This window comes from Onthophagus taurus, chromosome 11 (assembly GCF_036711975.1).
Source record: "Onthophagus taurus isolate NC chromosome 11, IU_Otau_3.0, whole genome shotgun sequence".
Taxonomy (NCBI): domain Eukaryota; kingdom Metazoa; phylum Arthropoda; class Insecta; order Coleoptera; family Scarabaeidae; genus Onthophagus; species Onthophagus taurus.
The window spans coordinates 4,412,450-4,434,005 of record NC_091976.1 but is presented as its reverse complement, the minus strand read 5'-3'; the positions used below and the strand labels follow the sequence as shown (position 1 = coordinate 4,434,005).

Sequence of the window (21,556 nt, the reverse complement as noted above, 5' to 3'; positions counted from 1 at the left end):
TATACATATGACCCGCTTCCCGTTTGAAGTAGGAATTTTATACATAAATGCCCGCAATTGTACTGATTGTCCTTTTGATAATTATCGTGGTTGTATATAATTTGAGTGTCTTTAAAGTACTTTAAAAGTTCTTTGGGGGGTTTGAGATCCCCATAACTATCAAAATAGAACACTCTATTACCGGATTTTCTATAGGCTACCCAATGCGTTCCATCTCCGCTTTGTACATCTAAATTCACCACCGCCGCTTCATCCGTTTTAGGGCCCCCTTTTGGTAATGCGTTTCGCATATAGACGCCGCGGAATTTTGGGATATTTAGAGATTTAGCGTAACGTAGTATATCAAAGTTGGTTAGAGGTCTCTTGGGTAGCAGCCTTAAAAGTTTTTTTGAGTCTTCTTCTTCTTCTTCGTTAAATATATACCCAATCCCTTTTTGTACCTTTTAATGTAAATACCACTCCCCGTCTTTCCGATCGCAATGTCCTCCATTGCTTTATTGTGCCGCTCAGCTTCTTTCATTTTATCCTTCGCCTCTTGAGTTTTCTTTACTGCTCTATAGACTCCGGCCGCGCCTCCGGATAGTGCGCTGAGAGCTGACAGTCCGGCGAATATCGCAGGTAAAAGTGGTAATATTCCTCCTCGTTTAACCGGAATTGGGATTGTTCGTGGAATTTTAACTTTTCGCTTTCCGCCTACAGACTTTACAGCTATGCGAGCACCTTTCAACGCCAATCGCGCCGCTTCTCGTAAACTATCGGTGTTTTTTGGTAAATCATTTGCTATACGCTTAACTATCCCCTTTTGAAAGGTCACCTGTTTACCACCACCACCACCACCACTTTTCGACTTCAATGATCCACCTCGACGTTTTCGCCGGCTTTTACCACCAACACCTTTACGCTTATGCCCCATGCCTAATTTACGTTTCGCTTTCATAGCGTTTGTGACTAACCACGCCGCAGTCTTTTCACCAAGTGATGAGTCTTTCGCCTTCACCCTTTCCCAAGCGGTATCCTCTAAACGCCTATCGGCCTCGTGACGTTGATCTAATGTTTTATTATCCCTATAGGCTATATCGTGTTCTCTACAGGCGCGATCTAACGGATTTATGCCTTTTTCACCTCGTGCCAAGCGTTTATTCAACTTTGTTCCGGGCCCGCAAAATTGATATCCGGGAATGTGTAACTCTACGGGGAGTTTGTTGATAATTGAATTTAAAATTCCTCCACCTCGAATCGAAGCTACTGTTGATGTGTTACCTTGAGTGAGCATTACTCTCAAGTGATGCGATTTCAAACATAACCGGTGCCTTTATATATGCGTGCAGGTACGTTAGAGTCTCAGTCAATTTTTGACAACATGCGTGTAGTGAAACACCCTTCTCTAACTATGCCATTGACTGATCTCGATCGGCTGGTATCAGCAACGGAGACGAAGCGTAGACATAGCGATTTAATACCCAACAGTTTACGCGCAATTGTCTGCGGACCTTCTGGCTGTGGGAAGACAAATTTAATTTTGAATCTAATATTTGATGAAAATGGTCTGACATTCGAAAATATCTACATTTACTCAAAGTCACTGGGGCAACCGAAATATGAACTTTTAAGTTTAGTTTTGAATCGACTTCCGGAAATTGGATTCTATCGATTCAGCGATAATGACGCCGTAGTGGATCCGAATGAAGCTAAGGAGAATTCAATTTTTATATTCGATGATGTGGCGTGCGATAAGCAGGATAAAATTCGAGCGTATTTTTCTATGGGTAGACATAGAAACGTAGACTCTTTCTACCTTACACAGACCTATACGCGTATACCTAAACATCTAATTCGGGATAACGCTAACGTGTTAGTGCTTTTCAAGCAGGATGAGGTGAACTTGAAACATGTATACGACGAACATGTAAATACCGATATGAGGTTTGAAGAATTTAAAGAGATGTGTAGACGCTGTTGGAACGACGGTAAATATAACCCATTAATTATAATGAAAGACTTTGAAGTTAAGGATGGTAGATATCGTATAGGCATGGATAAATACATCTACCCAGATTGAAAAGACGCATTGCTATTTTACATGCGTTTGTGTGAGGTCATCATCATCACCATTATCATCGATGGCCAATTATAGTAGTAAACAAAATAAAGTAGGCAAGCGGTCAAACGTCGAACGTGATAGAGCTATAGTAAACATCACGAATGCGATAAAGCGTAAACGCCTGGCGATTAGACTAGGCCAGGAACGCGATGACGCGCTTATAGCTAAACTCCACCGACCGTTAAGCGATACTTTGAAGGATATATCGAAAAAATTGGATGACGTAAAGGTACCGATAAAATTGCATCGAAAGACTCAACAGAAAACAGTTAAGGGGGAAATTAAAGAGATAAAGTTTAGTGATGAAGATGTTGATAAGTTTGAGGTTAAAAGTCCGTCCGTAATTCCCAAGGGTTCGCAAATGATTGAAAATTTGGGAGCTGATGTATCAAAATCCCCTTCAACGTCAACGTTGACGAAACCCGATGCAAAATTAGAGCGTATACCTATTGGAAGGCTACCCGTCGGAATTAGAAATTTATATTATATGTACGGCAAACGGGATTCAATTGATCTCAGAATGGGTATAAGGTACGATTCTAAAACAGATGGATGGAAGATTGGTTCAAAACCTGTTGAATTTACCGACGCTCACATATCACTAGACGGTGGTAAATTAAATATTCCAACCAGCTCGGGTTTATACGAGCTCATACAATTGAAAGCACCTAAAAATTTTACGGAAGAGGATCTTCGCAAGTATAAAGAGATTCTAACGTATACGGGAGCTCATAAACAGAACTATACCGGTCCCATAGCGAGTAATCGTTCTGAAAAATATATTAAAATAATTAAACCGCTATTTAGCAGCGCGGGTGAAACAGCTGCAGGATCGGGTCTAGAGGTTAATTCCAATCGGATTCAGTATAAATACTGGGATGATGTTAACGAATTGGTAGATCGATTGCGATTGTTGCATGCATCGTATGCGGCCGGAAACAATTCGCATAGAAACGAGATTGCGTATATTGTGGAGGAGCTTAAAGAAATCAACGTTATCAAATAAATAACTACGCTAGACATGTTTGGAGGCGGTGTTGGTGGTATTATCAGTATCGATAAATTCGGACGTACGCTGCACGCATCTTCATGGGGTAGAATAATTGATGAAGCCGGAACGTCTCAGCGGGCGGTTGGATTACCGTTAACCTCATCTGGGGATTATGATATGCAGGGACGTAAACTTAGTAATGTACAAAGCCCATCGTTAGAAAACGATTGCGTTATAAAAGCATATGTAGATGAGATGTTTAAGACAAACGATACGGAGTATAAACGTATGTTCGATTCAATAAGTAGGACAATGCGAGCCAATAGGAATCTTCATTATTCTTTAAAATCGGAGGTTGATGATTTGCGAGATAAATCCAGAAAAGTTACGTCGGTGATTGAAACCCTACGTGATGAAATTGATGCTAGCAAGAAATATATTGATCTTCAAGTTTCCGGAAATTTAAGGCCTTCAATCGAAGCGATCGAGGATCAGATTTTAAATTTAAAATCGGGTGTTGAAAATTTGCGAATTAAATCCGAACAAGTTACGCCGGAGATTCAAACCCTACGTGATGAATTCGATGCCAGCAAGAAATATATCGATCTGCAAGTTTCCGGAAATTTAAAACCTTCAATCGAAGCGATCGAGGATCAGATTTTAAATTTAAAATCGCACTGGGTATCCGATATTAAAAATCTGCATGCTAAAATTGATGTTGGCGATGTAAAAATTACCGAAATATCCAACGAATTAACTGATACGGCGGCAAAGTTCACCGATGTTATTAATCGAAATTACTCGGACGTCTCTGGTGATTTAACTCAACTTTCCGATCGTTTAACAAAGTTGGGGGACGCAATTAAAACGGAATTCACTAATTTATTAAATCAAGTAAAGCTTAACAAATCGAATATCGAAGATGTATCGAATTTATTAGACCCATCTAAGACCGGACAGATCGCATCGCTAATTAAAACGGTAAACACCGATATACCTTTGAATCTAAATCGCATTAGAAATCGTCTATCGGTGATTGATACGCTCATATCGAATATACGACAGTCGATCGGTGCGCAAAAGTCGCGAGTTGACCTCATGGATTCCGCTATATTTTCCCGACTTGATATATTAGAGAAAAAGGTTGGTCTCAAACCTTAATTGTCACAATGGAGAAGGTGTCAGATGCGAAACGTGTCATTGTGGAGGAGCTCCATCGCCCCGCTAGACGTATTTTCGCTAGACGGAGAACCATCCTGAAGGGGATCGATGATCTATGGCAGGCGGATCTAATTGAAATGATTGAGTTTGCCAGATTGAATTCCGGATATAAATATATATTAGTGGTTATAGACTGTTTCTCCAAGTTTCTTTGGACGCGTCCGTTAAAAAGTAAAAATTCTACGGACGTCACCGCAGCGCTACGCTCAATTCTCACAGACGTCGGTCGCGCGCCTCGAAATCTACAAACCGATCAGGGCAAAGAGTTCTACAACAGTCAATTTAAACGGTTAATGTCGGATTTTAAAATTAATCATTTTTCATCGTATAGCGTTATGAAAGCGTCGATGGCTGAACGTGTAATTCGAACCGTTAAACAAAGAATCTACAAGTTCTTCAGTCTATATGGAAATCATAAATGGGCGCACCTATTGGTGGATATAACATCTCGATATAACAGTACGAAACATTCGACTACGAAAATGAAACCGTCTGAAATAAATTCGAAATCGGTAGAGAATAAACTTCTCGATACAGTGTACAATCATATTAAAATTGCCGGCAGAGGAAAGTTTAGAGTTGGAGACGCTGTTCGTATCAGTAAATATAAACATGTGTTTGATAAAGGATATCTGCCCAACTGGACCGCCGAATTGTTTAAAATCGTTAAAGTGAATATCACAAATCCAGTTTCGTATTTATTGGAGGATGTGCGTGGTCAGCCGATTAAAGGCGCTTTTTACGAATTCGAACTTCAAAAGACCGCTCAACCCAACGTTTACCTCGTTGAAAAGGTGTTGAAGAGGAAGAAGGATAAGTTGTACGTAAAATGGTTAGGATTCGATTCATCCCATAATTCTTGGATATCAAATAAAGATATATCATAAAAATTTTTTTTCTATCGATGTGAATTATTTTTTAAAATAAAATTTACTTTTTTAAACGTCTATTTTACTCGAGTTTCTTTTTTCCTTAAGAAACCACATTTGATAAGGGTTTGCAGCATAAGAACGTTGCGTCCAAGTCGTTTCCTTAGGAAACCACACACTTGATAAGGGTATACTCTGTAAAGGGTATAAAGTCTTATGCAATACCGTTTTACCGCATTTTGGTTAATAATGTATAATCAAAGAGGTGAGCTCTAAATTGTTAAATTGTTAAAGTTTAAGTTTTGAGTTTAAAATTCAAATTTTTTCAGTTAAATTCATTGTGGAGGAGGTGGCGGGGAGGCTTCTGCCTCCCCATTTAAAAGTAAGTCTCAATACAGAGGTTTAATTTCATTATTTTAATTTATATCTTTAAATTTAGAAGGTGCAGAAATCGATATTCATGTCGAGGCAAGTGCCTCGATACAAGTGTCCGAGGGGCTTCACGCCCCTCGGGTCGGGCATTTTTTACAGAGATATGGGGACGTATGTCTCCATATTATATAGGCTAGAAAGTGAGTTTATTCATTTTAAATTGTTATTATATTTATATTAACTTTTATTTTTTAATTTATTTAGATTAAAATGCCTCGACCTGAATTTAATTTGTTTTCTTTATCAAATTTCCATCCCCCCGTACATATATCTTTAAAGAGTTATTTAATATTAATTCCTCAATGCGTTTGGATTATTTAAAAATATCAAACGATAATTTCTTAAATTATAAAAAATTATTTATTTAAAAAAGTATACCTTATTTATAATAAACTAACTTATCTTTTATATTTATCTTACAAGCTTATTTTAAAAAATAATATACCGTAAATTATAATAAACTAACTTATCTTTTATATTTAACTTACATGCTTATAACGAGCTACTTCTACCATTAAAAATTGGTATAAAACTTCGGAAACTGTTACTCTTAAACTTAATTTAAAATGTGGACGTACCAGACAAAAAGCACACCACATTTTCTCGCTTTCCACTAGCTCAATGAATTCACTCTTATTTATAATTTCACGCCCCCGAAAAATGGGATCAATTGTATTTTCAAATCGATACCTCCGAATTCCGCTGAATTGTCGTTTGGGTTGAAATCCTTCTTTATATTGTAAACCACCAAAATTAAGCTTGATTTCGAACATATCCCAACAATGGCTGCAAACAGGTCCGTGTTTAGTTTGACAGAAAAATACCCTCTTGTATACTACTCCATCCCCATTTATTTGATTGAAAATTTCATCACTAAAGTATTATTATTATTATTAACATCTCAATTATTATCTTTAAAGAGTATATTTTAATTTCTAATTTACCTGAAAATTTCAGCATTTCTAAAGATGGCGCATTGTAACTTATGATTCAGTTCATAATTAAACACATCCATTGTAATGCACCTAACGTCCACATCATCGGAACATTTTTTATGCGTTCCAAGCTCGAACCAATTATCCTGGAACCACGTGTTCCATAAGTCTAACACTACTTTCCACGGCAAGTATTCTCGGAGTGATAGTATATGTAGACGATTCGATATGTTTACATTGATTTTCGCTTGAGCCAAATCTTTCAGCGAAGGTGCGTTGATCAAAGCCATTGTAGTATATGTTAACGTAAAACAAGTTAAATGATACTAAACTCCTTAATTTAAAATTATTGTATTTAAGCGAAAAGTCGAGAATTCGTAATCATTATCTAACCGCATTAACCCCATTTAACGGTTGCGAGATTTTTATTCTGGTGATAATTTCGTTAAATTATTTTATTTATTTTAAATTAAATCTTTTTTTTAATTTACATCAATCTAATTTGATTAACGACAGCGATAGGGATGATGCAATAATGAGGGAGCTACTCCCTTAGTTCAAGGGTATTTTGCGGTTTTTATATTTTCTAATTGGTGGATTCACTGATGCGCGCGCATCTTTTTTGGCTTAGGGTAATTACTATCCCTACCGTAATTTCAATGTAGTCCGAGGTAGCCGTTCATACTGATAAGATGTCTCGTCTAAATCTTTTGGGTTCATACGTTTTCCCATTGAAACGTTCGCTTTCTTCGCTACAAATCGATCATCCTTACCCGATTGTGAGAGCTAAAAGAATCGCATCGAACAAATGGCCCTCCGTTATTGTTGAGTTGGAAGATGGTTTTACGGTATATTTACCGTTGAGAATTGCCGAAGCTATAACTGATGAAGAGTTAAGGAGCGGCTACACTACCCGGATCCGCGCCGATCAGATCCGCGCAGAAAGTATTCCGATGGAATGCTCCCTGTGTTTTCAAATGTACCCGGCTACACTGTTCCGCTCCGCGTCGAATCGACCGTCCGACCGGCCGGATAGATCATCGACAGGGCATCCATCCGTACATTCGGACGTCGATCGGCTGTTATCGCATACCCTCGTGGATTTTCGTAGCACATGGCGATCTTCGTCCCTTAAAGGACTGTTTTGTCACAGGTGTTTTTTAGAACGCGTATTTTACAAATAATGAAGTCTCTGTTAATTGCGCACTTCGTTTAAACTATTGCTTATGGTTTTTGGTTATTTTATAAAAAAAATATGGATGACGAAATACTTATTGTGTTAGTGCAACAATATGAAGAATTGTACGATCCGACAAATTCAAGATATTCTAATAATGTACGGAGATCAAACATATGGGAAGAGATTGGAAAACAAATGAATACCTCTGGTAAGTTGAAATAAATTTATTTTAAAATGTTAGGTTACCTTTATGACTATACTTAATTTCTTAAATACTTAACTGTTCTCACCAAAAACAAACATTTCAATAGTGGTACGAAGTGTGATCATAATATTCTTGGAATATATACAGGTCCCTATCAGAGCACATATGAAACGTAGAAAACCTTATTCTGAAGCGATTTTTCTAATAAATTTTTTTCGAAACATTGGACGACCTTAAACGATTTTCACTACGTTATTATAAACATTTCGAAAAAATTTTATTTAGAATTTTATCGTTTCAGAATAAGGTTTTCTACGTTTCATATGTTCTCTGATCCGAAAGATACGGGACACCTGTATAGAAAAATAACTAAGTTATGAAAAATAATCTCTAAAAAGTTGGCCCATCGTAGTGCTAAATAATAAAAAGAAACAACAATTCCTTAGAAAATTATTTTATTAGTATTATAAAAAACAATATAATTAGTTATGTAATCTACCAGCACGAATAATGCTTTGCTGCCATTGAACGCTTCCCGTCACAGTATTAAAATAATTTTTATATTTTTCTCTACTTTGTAAGCCTTCTGTAGAGCAAGCTCCCCCTGTTCCTCTTGCATTTGTTAGAGCTTCTGATAAATTACTTTGTTGTTTACCTAAATTGAGGTTTCGATTTTCAAATTCCGAGTCAACCTTAATTCGAAGAAAATTGTGTAGGACACATGTAGCCATTACAACTATGTCCATATTCCGTGGAGAAAGTTGAAGCTTTCTTTGATAAATCCGAAACCGTTTGGTTAAAATACCAAAGGCGTTTTCAGAAACGCGTCTCGCCCGACAGAGTCGATAATTGAAAACCCTTCTTTCATCATTATCACGAATAGCTTGTTCCGGATATGGTCTCAATAAAGATTTATGCAATGGAAATGCTGCATCACCAACAATAACAAAAGGTGCTGGTACATTGGTGCCTGGTAGATTTTTTTCTTGTGGTATATCAAGATTATTTGAAAAAAACTTTTTTCCTAACGAAGAAGAACGAAAAATTCCACTGTCGCTGCTTCTTCCATAGGCTCCGACATCTATTACTATAAATTTGTAGTTCGCATCGACAAGCGCAAGTAGAACTAAACTAAATGTTTTTTTATAATTAAAGAACATGGATCCACTACCAGCAGGCTTATCACAAATAACATGTTTCCCATCCAAAGCTCCTATGCAATTGGGAAATTGCCATTTTCGTTCGAATTCTTCCGCAATCTCCATCCATTTCGACATTGTAGGTTCTTGCATAACAATAGGTTGCAAAATCTTCCACATCGCTCTACACACGTCATAAACTATATTGGCTACAGTTCTCCTTCCTAAGCGATAACTAAAGGCGATAGTCCGAAATGAGTCTCCTGTCGCAAAAAACCTGAAAAATAACGTTATGTATTTCTTTTAGGTGAAGATTGTAAGAAACGCTGGCAACAATTAAGGGAAAATTATAGAAAGGCCAAGTTGAAGGCCACGAAATGCACAACGGGAGATGCTGGAGGTAAAGTAAAGAAAGTAAAATTTGAGAAGGAGTTGAGCTTCCTGGACGTCCACATTGTTCAACAGCGACCACAGCTTTCAAATCTACCCGATAATGATGAAGAGACTATTGATACGATTTCTGTCGATGACACGACATCTGTTTCTGTAAGTCCGGTACCAGATTCTCCATGTACTGAAACACCTTCGGAGCCGTCAACTTCTGGATCTTCGACCAAACAACAATCAAGAAAGAAGCAACAAAAGCAATCATACAGCAATGTGATGGAACAGTATTTCCAATGTAAAAGCCAACATTTACAAAACAAAAGTACTTCAAAAAAAGAAGATGACCATATTGCAAAATTTTTCCGTTCCATTGAAGAAACAGTTAGAACATTACCTGTTCATTTACAAATTCAGGCAAAGACTAAAATAAGCACGTTTGTACACCAATTAGAGGCGGAAGCAGTACAGATGTCACAACCAAATACATTCACGTTCCAGTCACATGAATATTCCCAACGGTATCGGCCCTATAACACTAACCAATTTATTAACCAACAGACATTACAAAATCCAGTAGAAAATCCTATGCAGAATCCATGGACTGCATGGTCGTCCCAACAGCACCCAGACGTTCAATCAAACTCGTCGAATACCTCTTCCAAAGAAAATTAATATTTAATACTTTTATTTTGTATATTATTAAATAAAGATTTATTGCGTGCATGTGTTAAAAAAGAAATTATTACCAAAATAATATAATACGGTGAAAACCTTTGTACTTAAATAATATAATGGCTATACGTGTACCACTTGTGGTTAATATATTATTTAAGAACGTGATTGGGACTCCTGTATACATATAATTTATACCTCAAAGTTACTGCCAATCTTTCTTCAGTTCCTACAGCTCTTCTGAATCGGGTGTCCTTTTTTTTAATACTGTCGTGAAGAAGACTATGTAGCTCACAAAAAGTGGGATAGGTCATCCTAAAATATTCATAAAATCTACCATCATCTTTTATGAGGTCATTGAATAAGTGGTGAAACTCCCCAAGGTCCTACAAATTAATCATAGACGTCATTTATAATATTTACTTGTTTTAAAACTTTAACAAAACATAATGCTCTTACATTTCGTTTTTTATTTACTGAATGCACCCATTTTTTTTTTTTTTTTCTTTCGTTTTCCAAGCAAATAAAGAGAAACTCTTCATCTGTGCTGGAGCTTGAACACGAAGTAGTTTCCGCCATTGCCAATAACTAAGTAATCATTTAGGCGAACCCGAGGTATATAGTTATTACAAATGTGCGCTACGCGCAACCTTCCGAAAAAATTCCGGCGCCGACGGGTAGTAGTGTAGCCACCTGACAAAAATTCGGGGCGAATCTAATCGGCGCGGATCGGCGCGGATCTGACGTAGTGTAGCCGCTCTTTTACGGTCCCTCGATAGGATGTCTTTAGTATATCTCGGAAAGAGGGATTTTGGGAAACAGAATCCTGCGAATTTAATCCGATTCGATCAGAAAATTTTTACGATTCCTTCTCCGGTAGCGGACGTCGCTGAAAATTTGGCGGTGGCCCATACAGTTCCGGAAGTGTCCACACCCGTCAGCAGACGATATCATGGGGCAGCACGGGCCCCTCTTCGCGAACGTAACCAAGACGGTTTCTATTACAATTTAGCGACCGATGTCGTGAACGGTACTGACTAATCTTATTCGTTAATTATGTTTAATTGAAATTTAAATTTTTAATATATCTATTAACTGTAATTTTTTGTGATTTTCTCTTCCTCCTCCTACCCTCAATCAATCAATAATAATAATAATAATAAATAACCTATTTTAAGGTGAGTATTATTTCAATTCAGTCATCGCTCCGCGGGGGATTAACTTCCGCTGATAAGCATACGATCGTTGACGCCGTCTCCTATTGAGCGTTATCTGAAATTTATGTGCAACCTATTGTAGTATAGATGGCGCTTATGTAATTTTTCTCTCCTCCCAAATATATATTATATATCGCCACCGTTTTAAATTTCAGTCGACGTTTAGAGTTACGATATGTCTCAACGCGATTTGATTTTTGCGATACAAGGTTTAAATGCCTTAGGTATAAACGCGGACAAACCTAAAGTTCCCATTTCGTCGTTAGAGAAGAATAGGGTGTATCGGGTGATACGTTTCACGCAAGATCCGGAATCGTATCAAGACCTTCTGGCAGAATTGGAGCACGTTAGGGTATATATACCGCCCCTTTACGCTGAGAACATTTGGAAAGATATCATCCACGGACAAGAGCGACTCGATTCGATTAGGATTGGATTAATCTATGAAGGATATACACCCGCTACCGAACGATTGAGATTTAAAGTTTTGTAATTAAAGTGCTACACAATGGGTAAATGTTTAAATAGTTTACTATCTTTTGTCGCCGAAATTCTCTGCACTTTGATCGATGTTATCACAAGCGCTGTCTGCATATGTTTATCATTTTGGGCATGTTTAATTTAAATTTAAATTTTTAATATATGTATTAACTTTAATTTTTTGTGATTTTCTCTTCCTCCTCCTCCTCCTACCATCAATCAGTCAATCAATCAATCAATAATAATAATAAATAACCTATTTTAAGGTGAGTATTATTTCAATTCAGTCATCGCTCCGCGGGGGATTAGCTTCCGCTGATAAGCATACGATCGTCGACGTCATCGCCGTCGTCGTCATCGCTCCGCGGGGGATTAGCCTCCGCGCTGATAAACGTATGAGCGCCGTCATCGTCATCTCTACTTGAACGTTATTTAAACACCTTTAACTCATTTCCTTCGGTAGCCTAGCGGGCAAGACGCCCGACTCTCAACCAGACAGAGCCCGGGTTCGATCCTGAGCGTTGGCAAAAAAAAAAAAAAAAAAAAAAATTTATCCGACTGTTAGGGCGCTAGCATGGGGTTGAAGGGGGTGGTGGGGTTGAAGGGGACCAATAGGGCACTAGCATGGGGTTGAAGGGGGATGGGGACCAATAGGGCACTAGCATGGGGTTGAAGGGACCAATAGGGCACTAACATGGGGTTGAAGGGGGATGGGGGTTGAAGGGGGCCAATAGGGCACTAACATGGGGTTGAAGGCGGGTGGGGGTTGAAGGGGGCCAATAGGGTACTAACATGGGGTTGAAGGGGGCCAATAGGGCACTAACATGGGGTTGAAGGGGCCAATAGGGCACTCACATGGGGTTGAAGGGGGTTGGGGGTTGAAGGGCCAAAAGGGCACTAGCATGGGGTTGAAGATGACACCGGAAGTGACAAGATACCGGAAGTGGGATGACACCGGAAGTGGGATGACACCGGAAGTGACGTCATGGGGGATTAGGGGGATGGGGGATTGATTTCCGGTCCAGAACCGGCATTTACTATCTACTACTAAACTTTATCTCTTTAATTTCACCCTTAACTTTTCTCTGTGGAGTCGGTGGAGGCTTTCGATGCAATTTTATCGGTCCCTTTCCGTCATCCAATTTAGGACGTTTCAAACAGAACGCACACCACATAACTTCATTTTCCACTAAATCTACGAACTTGTACTTATCAATAATTTTATCCAGTTCTATTATAAGAAGCCAATCGTAATCCTGGAAACATTTCCCACATACACGTCCGTGTTCAGTTTCAATGTATGTCATCCACGCACATAGTACTCCATTTTCATCATCCCCATACATTTGGTAGAAAATTTCATCCCTAAAGTATTATTAAAATTTCATTTAACTTTATATACTATATTTTTACTATATTTTAATTTCTAATTTACCTGAAAATTTATACATTCCTAAATATGGCGCATTGCAACGTATGATTCAGTTTATAATTAAATACATCCATTGTATACGTAAATTATAATAAACTAACTTCTCTTAAATTTAAATTACGGGCTTATTTTAAAAATAGTATACCTAAATTATAATAAACTAACTTCTTATTTTCTATTCTGCGTATAAAAATCTATGGATTAGTTCGAAACATGATTCTCTTAAATTTAATTTAAAAATAGGCTATTTCTAGTAAAACACGTTCTTAATGATACTTTTATATACTATTCTAATGTCCTTATTTGAGATGGATCAATAACGATCTACTTCCTCCATTAAAAATTTATCAGTTACTTCGGAAATTGTTGTTTCTCTTAAATTTATTTTAAAATGTGGACGTACCAGACAAAAAGCACACCACATATACTCTGTTTCCACTAAATCTATGAACTGGTTCTTATTGATATCATCATCATCCCACCATATAAAGCTCTTTGAATTTCCCTGAAATCCTTCTTTATCTTTAAAATAGTCCGATCGAATTTCCGACTCGAACATATCACAACATCCCCAGCATAGACGTCCTCGTTTAGTTTGAATGTATGATGCCGATTCGTATACTACTTCGTTCACATTTTTTCGATTGAAAATTTCATCGGTAAAGTATTATTAAAATTTCAATTAGTTTTATAGACTATATATTAATTTCTAATTTACCTGCAAATTTCAACATTTCTAAAGATCGCGCATTGTTACTTATGATTGAGGTTATTATTAAACACATCCATCGTAATACACCTCACGTCTACATCATCGGAACATTTTTTATGCGTCCCCAGCTCATTCCAATTGTCCTCGGACCAGGTGTTCTATAACTCTAACACTAACTTCCACGGATAGTATTCTCTAAGTGTTAGCACATTTACACGTTTCGATAAGTTTAAATTAATTTTCGTTTGAGCTAACTCTTTCAATGAAGGTTCGTTGAATAAAGCCATTGAAGTAGTAGTATATGTTAATGAAGAACAAGTTAAATAATACTAAAGTGATTAATTTAAAACTATCGCATTTAAACGTAAAGTTAAAATTCGTAATCTTTATATAACCGCATTAACCTCATTTAACGGCTTCAAGACTTTATTTTTTAATGAGAATTGAGTTAAATTTTATACGATTTAAATTTTTTTATGTTCATATATTTTTGAAATTTACTTCAATCACTAGCGGATTGAGTGGTGATGGTGATGGTGATATCATCATCACTCCTCCGACTATAAAAAACATAAAATGAAATAAACGTATAAAAACCAACTGATTATGAGAAGAATTAATAAAAATGTACCAATTACCACTGAATTGTTTTCTGTGATAATGTCAATTACCACAGAATTAACAGCGTTTACGCCGCCCGCTGTAAGATCGATCACTTCCTCTGTAAAAAATAAAATTAATTAAAAAGTAAAAAACTAACTGAGTCATCATCACCTTCAGCGGTTAAGTCAACCATGTCTAATGGGATAAGCGGTGGTGGTGGCGGCAACATTACTCCTCCGACTATAAATAAAATGAAATAAAAGTATAAAAACCAACCAAATATAAAAAAAAATTAATAAAACATTAAAGTAACAAGAAAAAATACTTAGGCAGTATAAAAAAATGTGAGGGTATGACATCGCCCCCAGCAATAATCAAATAGTCTGTGGGGTCACATAACTATAAATTATGCGCCCCCCTGGACGAGCAAGTCCTCAAAACAACCATTCGTTGTCACAATCATAATAGTCTAAAAAATTAATATTACATGTGGAAAAATTAATTCTAGTATAGGTATAACTTACATTTGGGTGACGCAACTCACAAATCCCCGGGATTAGATCTCAGGGGATTGTGGCATACTCGTTGTTAGCATTAGTCATGGCCATGATGTGTGAAATAATAAAAATAAACTGTAAAAACATAAGACACTCAATTTATACCGAGAGATGATTTCATGAATCATTTTAATTATCTCCGGAAAAGTTGTTTTTTTCATGGTGGTTGTTGTTGTTTGTTTTTTCGTGTTGAGTGACTTATTACCTTTACAATCTTTTGATTTATGAGTTTTTCGCCATAATTTGAGTTGTTTTTCTTTGATATAAACATCTTCATTCAATGAAATTAATTAACGTATTTAAAAGTATAAAAACAAAAAATTTAACGTTCTATTTTTTTTTTTTATTTCTATAATAATATCTTTGAGTAAATTAGTTATATCTACCGCTCCGGTGGGGGGCCTCGGCGAATCGCGACATCGGGGGTGTGTAATCCTACCGGAGACGGGAAGGAGGACGGGACGACTCATCATCATCACTGATATTGATCGGTGATGGGAATCATATTAGGGGAAGAGAAGAAGGGAATTAGGGGGCTTTCATATCCCCCACATTCCGCTAAGAAAAAAAAAATATTGTAAAGCAAAAGAAAAATAAGGACTTACGATCATCCTCCTCCATCTTATTAAATATTACTCCTCGTTGTAGAGGTGGATACGAGGATCGGGGGCTGTCATATATCCCCCATTCCACTATTAAATGAATTAAGTGAATAGCAAGTGAGCAGAAATGTCACACATAGCTTACGGAACACATTGTGATATGCTCACATTGTGGGCAAGAAGGTAAAACTAGGATTAAATCTGAAACGACGACAAGAACTCACACGTTCAGTTTAATATTATGTTTGTTTGGGTAAACAAATTATAGTAAAAAGAGATTCTGAAATTTAATAAATATTTAAATAATAGATGCTGGCCTTATATGGATACCATATTTAATGGACACGTGTATGAACATTGATCATTATTGTGTTAATTGTGAAACATATCTAGGAACATATCAGAATTGAGGATGGTGTAGTAGTAGAGCAACATAGCATGAGATTATGGGATTGAAATAAAAATAATGTAAATTTAATATGTTTGAAATAAAAAAAGAATATTAACGTATAAATGTAATTTTATTGCTAAAAAAATAGTACATACATTCATTATGTTAACTTAATTTGGTTGAGGAGATTTTTCACAAAACGATACTGCATGCTAGGTGCGCATTGTCGACTTGTCCAAGTTATTTCTCTCCCCTTCATAGATGATGATGCACATTATTGAACTTAGCGAATCGAAGTGTTTGAACACTTAATTTGGTTGAGGAGATTTTTCACAAAACGATACAAGGTGCGCATTGTTGACTTGCCCAACTTCTTTCTCCCCTTCATAGATGATGCACATTGAACTTAGCGACTGGATGTCTTCATCAGTCATCTCCTCAGCCATTCGTTTCGGTAAAAACATCGAAAAATCATCCTCTAATTCGAGAACAACCGATGGCCATTTCAACGTTGTCACACGTTTTGCTTGTTTTATAGGATGAGGAATTTTCCAGATTCACAGAGCCCCAACGTATTTAAATGCGATAGTGACATACTTGGTATAGCAGTTTTGACTTTAACTAGAATACTCATAATTAAAAGCCGTCTTATGGTTATATGTACTTAAATTTCACATCATTTCGAATTATCTAGAAATAAAAAAACAGGATGTTTACAGAACTTTCATTGGTTGAGAAGAAAAAATAGGGGGGATTTCCGGGAAGTTGTGGTAGACCATAAAGATAACTATCTCTTTTATGAACAACAGGATGTTGACGCGAAAGAAGAAATAGGGTGGGTTTCCGGGAAGTTGCGGTAGACCATAAAGATAATTATGTCTGTTATGAAAAACAGGATGTTTACATGAGAGAAGAAATAGGGGGGATTTCCGGGAAGTTGCGGTAGACCATAAAGATGACTGTCCTTTTATAAAAACAGGATGTTTAGATATAAATTTCCGGGAAGTTGTGGTAGACTATAAAGATAATTATGTCTTTTATGAAAAACAGGATGTTTGCATGAAAGAAGAAATAGGGGGGGATTTCCGGGAAGTTGTGGTAGACCATAAAGATGACTATCTCTTTTATGAACAACAGGATGTTGACACGAAAGAAGAAATAGAGGGGGTTTCCGGGAAGTTGCGGTAGACCATAAAGATAATTATATCTTTCATGAAAAACAGGATGTTTACATGAAAGAAGAAATAGGGGGGATTTCCGGGAAGTCGCGGTAAACCATGGAGATAACTATGTCTTTTACAAAAACAGGATGTATGCGAAATCAAAAATGGGAAATTTAAATATAACATGTATAATAAATCTATTTAATATCTTATAAATACAGCAAAAATCACATTATTTTTATGATATAAACTTCAAACAGCATAATCAAAGTAGCAAAATTCCACATGTTCGATATTATTATTGAAAGATAAAGCATTATCCATAATGATTAATTTAGCGGTTTCATTTTCAATAAAGTGTCCTTTTTCTTTTAAAAAACTTTTAAATTTATTATGAAATTCAAATACATCACTATTTCCAGCATAGAACGTATTTCCATTCCGATAGATTTTCCAGTTTATCGATAAATAATCACAACACATAATGACCTCAACATTTTCAAATAATTCAGTGTCCTCCAGGTCTTCTAAATTTAATAGTTTCAACTCGATTTCGGAGTTTTTAGCATGTATAATAATATCGTTTAAAAACACCTTCAATGCGCATCTAAATTCTTCCTGAGACATCATTTTATACATGTTTTCTTTTAGAACTTAAATATGTAACTGATTAATTAATTTCAGAATTTTATGTATTTAAACATTTCATTTGCAAGGGATAACGGATGTGGTGTGGAACGGACATATATAAGTAAGGATGTATGATAGTAATTTTTTAATATTAGTAAAAATGAGTTCATATAAATTCCAACCAGTGTCTTTACGCGACATAGCATTAAAACGTATAAATTTAAGTGTAAATAACAGAGTGGGAATTTTAAGACTACATTTGTATTTACCCTGGGGGCAGAGCTGGGCAAAATACTTCCCACAAGTATTTTAAATACAAAATACTAAGTACTAAATTTAAGAAATATTTAAAGTATTAAGTACAAATACTTTCGATAAAAAGTATTTTAAATACTAAGTACTCGTGTAAAGTATTTAAATACTTTTCAAAATACTTTTTCAAATACTCTCTAATTCATTTGAAAAATAATAAAATGATTAATAAAAAATAAATTAATCTGTTGTTTGAAATTGGGTCAAAATCAATTATTGTAACTTATTAGTGGTACACTTTATTAGCTTTTAATAACGTCAACATTTCAAAATTATTATCTGATAGTCCGTGTCGTCGCGGCGTATTAATCATCGTGGCAAATGAAAACAAACGCTCCACTGCCGCAGAAGATGGTAATGGGGTATTATATTTTAAAAATATTTTCTTCATTGCTGGATAATCATTCAGCATCTTAATATCACATCTTTTATCTTGCAGATAGTTCAATAATTGGATTTCGTTATGTCCCACATCTTTATTTGTTCCTCGTTTTTCGAATACAAAAAAATCATCCTCTTCACTGCCAGTTGGAGAAGAGTCCATTATTTCAAAATTTTCTTCATTTATTAAATTTAAAATCTTGGTTTTTATTTTATTGCTTTCTTCTTCCACCTTTTTATCTTCAATCCCACACAGCCATCGCAATTTAAACCTAGGATGTGACACAGCCGCAATAGTGGCAGTATCACATTCTAGGTTTAAAAGCAGTCCATAACGGTTATTGAGGGCATCTATGCATCCCCTTAATATCAATCCAACCTGATCCAGTGAAGAGTCAATCATTTTAGTCCATTTTCGGTGTAACGATAAAATAGAAGGCAATAAAAATCCATAGAAACAGCACTCTTCCCCCTAAAACATCATAACTGAATAACAAAAATAAATTTACTGAATAACTAAAAAGTTATCAGAACGTTTCTTTGGGTGAATTATAATCTTTAACGTATTTAAATCAATAATTCACATGCCATATTATATTTTTATTCACTTTCGATGAAATTTTTAATATAAAAATGAAAAACATTGCAATTTCATAAACTTATCATTCATAAAATTCATGTATACTGCTTATCTGCTATCTGCTTATAACGCCGAAATGTACTATCGGCAAAAGATATATTAGCATATGACAAAAGAGAGGGTAGACCAAGCGCCCATGCGGTCAGGTAAGCGCATGTAAGGCAAAATCGTAAAGGCATACTTTAAAGGTATGCCTTTAAAGTTAAATTACACACCTGCAATAAATCTATTGTTTGCGCTAATGGCTTCATGATGTTGACGTATTGCTCTAAGTACGCTAATTCTGCATCCTTAAAACTAGAATTTAAATCCAATTCTTTGAACAAAACCGGCAATTTTTCTTTTTCTTTCAAAATTTGTGTTATAGAGTCATACAAAGAATTCCATCGTGTAGCTCCAGGTGTTGAAAGCGCATGTCCCAACACCCCTTTTATAACTTCAGCTGATTTTGGCCTGTTAGCCTTATTCCACAACAAAGAACATTTATTAATGGCGTGAATATTTCTGCTGCGTAATATAGTGTTTTTCTGTAAAATATTTTTCATGTCGGTAGTTGCTATAAGGTTTAAGGTGTGACTAGCACATCGAAGATGACGAGGAAGAATTATATTAATATTATCCTGATCATTCCTATCGCCTTCGGATATATATTCGAACTGGAGAACTTCATCATCTTCAGCACCATCATCTAAAATGTTAGGTCATTCTGTATTCTACTGCATAAAACAGGAATTAACCAACATACCCATATCATCAAGTTCCGGAGTTACATAGCTAAATTCCTTAAACGCCTTGACAAAATTACTTCCATTGTCAGTAATTGTGCTGACAATATTCTTATAATTTAAGTAAAACTTAATATTAATTTCATCTAATGCTTCAGCAATCCGGTTAAATGAGTGGACACCTAAAAAAATAGGAATTATACAACTAGAGAGCACTATCGATACACAAACCTTTAAATCTGCTACACGAAAGAGCAGCTGATCGACGTTCTAAGTTGTCATCAATCCAGTGTACTGTTACACCCAAAAAGCTTCTATTTTTGCAAGACCAAATGTCGGCAGTAGTACAGAAATAATTCTGTTTTGACATTTCTGCTTGAATATGAGTGATAGTAGACTCATATAATAATTCCATATCTCTATATATAGTTCGCCGACTAGGTATATCTACGTTAAACCCCTCAAAGATTGCTTTAAAACTGTCATTTTCAATTATTGATAACGGTGATATTGTATTAATTATAAACCGTGTTAATCTTCTGTTAAACTCAGCTTGTTGAACGTGGGTGAAAGTGAAAGTGGGTTGCTGTAATTTTTCACATTTTTGTTTCTTCCATAGAGGACTTTCAGCTTTGCGCTTAACGGATTTTTTTTTTCGGATTTGTGTTTAATGTAAGTGTCAAATTTATTCCGATGTGATTGCTTCAGGTGTTTTAATAAATTAGATGTAGCATCTAAATTTGCTTTTAGAATCTTTATTTTTGGTTGACAGGTAACGCAGGTAACTTCAAAGTTTTTAAAATTTCGAATTTCACCTGCTACTTTAAAAAAAGTACCATCCAGTAATGGACTATTTTTTAGTCGCTGTTGTAAATGTGCATTCATGATGGATTGCGTGGATGTATCAATCGCATTATTAATTTTTCATGTGAACAACTTGGTTTTAATGGTTCTTCCATTTTTTTAAAGAGTAATATACTGGAATGTAAAAACTGTTAAATTTTTGTGTCCAATTCATCACTCAGGAGGACAAGTAAACCGAAAATGCAGTACCCACCTAATTTGTAGAGATGGCGCTGAATTCTAATTATAGTTTTCGTTTGAACACGTTCAGACTTGCAAATCTAACAAGTATTTTGGAAATGAAAAATACTTAAAATACTTTTCAGATTCTTAAAATGCTTGTATGATATTTAAAATACTTTTTTAAGTATAAAATACTAAATATATTGTCGAAGTATTTTAAATACTAAATATAAGTACCAATTTTACAGAGTATTTAAAATACTAAGCCCAAAATACTTTTGATACTTAAAATACATATTTTAAATATAAGTATTTTAAGTATGCCCAGCTCTACCTGGGGGTTAGTATTAGCGCTATGGAACACCTGGGTTGAAGATAATTGGGATGAGATAGTGGGTGCATATGATCACAATATAAATTATGAAATGCTATGTATCGAACGGGAAACGTTTAATTATGAAATGAATCATCGGTGTATAAAAGCGCTATCATTCCATTTCAGTAGTTATAGGTAGGTAGGAGCAAATTAATGAATAAACAACGGATGCTAATT

The 21,556-nt window shown here is 35.7% G+C and overlaps 4 protein-coding genes across 4 annotated transcripts; 1 reads left to right on the top strand and 3 right to left on the bottom strand.

Moving 5' to 3' along the window:
- Positions 1 to 376: 376 nt before the first annotated feature.
- LOC139431674 (uncharacterized) lies at positions 377 to 1,273 on the bottom strand. The gene has a single exon (XM_071199762.1). The coding sequence runs from the start codon at positions 1,271 to 1,273 to the stop codon at positions 377 to 379; it is 897 nt and encodes a 298-aa protein (XP_071055863.1).
- A 1,849-nt stretch (positions 1,274 to 3,122) lies between these two features.
- On the top strand, positions 3,123 to 4,253 carry LOC139431993 (uncharacterized). The gene has a single exon (XM_071200321.1). The coding sequence runs from the start codon at positions 3,123 to 3,125 to the stop codon at positions 4,251 to 4,253; it is 1,131 nt and encodes a 376-aa protein (XP_071056422.1).
- Positions 4,254 to 8,372: 4,119 nt separating this feature from the next.
- On the bottom strand, positions 8,373 to 12,336 carry LOC139431673 (uncharacterized). The gene is made up of 3 exons (XM_071199761.1): positions 10,592 to 12,336; positions 10,331 to 10,518; positions 8,373 to 9,350 (listed from the first exon to the last, which is right to left on the bottom strand). Exons 1-3 carry the CDS (start codon positions 10,709 to 10,711, stop codon positions 8,417 to 8,419), a joined length of 1,242 nt encoding a protein of 413 aa, XP_071055862.1. The 5' UTR covers positions 10,712 to 12,336; the 3' UTR covers positions 8,373 to 8,416.
- Positions 12,337 to 12,659: 323 nt separating this feature from the next.
- LOC139431741 (uncharacterized) lies at positions 12,660 to 21,329 on the bottom strand. Its single transcript, XM_071199850.1, has 7 exons — positions 20,209 to 21,329; positions 19,998 to 20,159; positions 19,468 to 19,940; positions 15,101 to 19,084; positions 14,748 to 15,045; positions 13,980 to 14,694; positions 12,660 to 13,882 (listed from the first exon to the last, which is right to left on the bottom strand). Exons 1-4 carry the CDS (start codon positions 20,390 to 20,392, stop codon positions 18,458 to 18,460), a joined length of 1,446 nt encoding a protein of 481 aa, XP_071055951.1. The 5' UTR covers positions 20,393 to 21,329; the 3' UTR covers positions 12,660 to 13,882; positions 13,980 to 14,694; positions 14,748 to 15,045; positions 15,101 to 18,457.
- Positions 21,330 to 21,556: the final 227 nt, after the last annotated feature.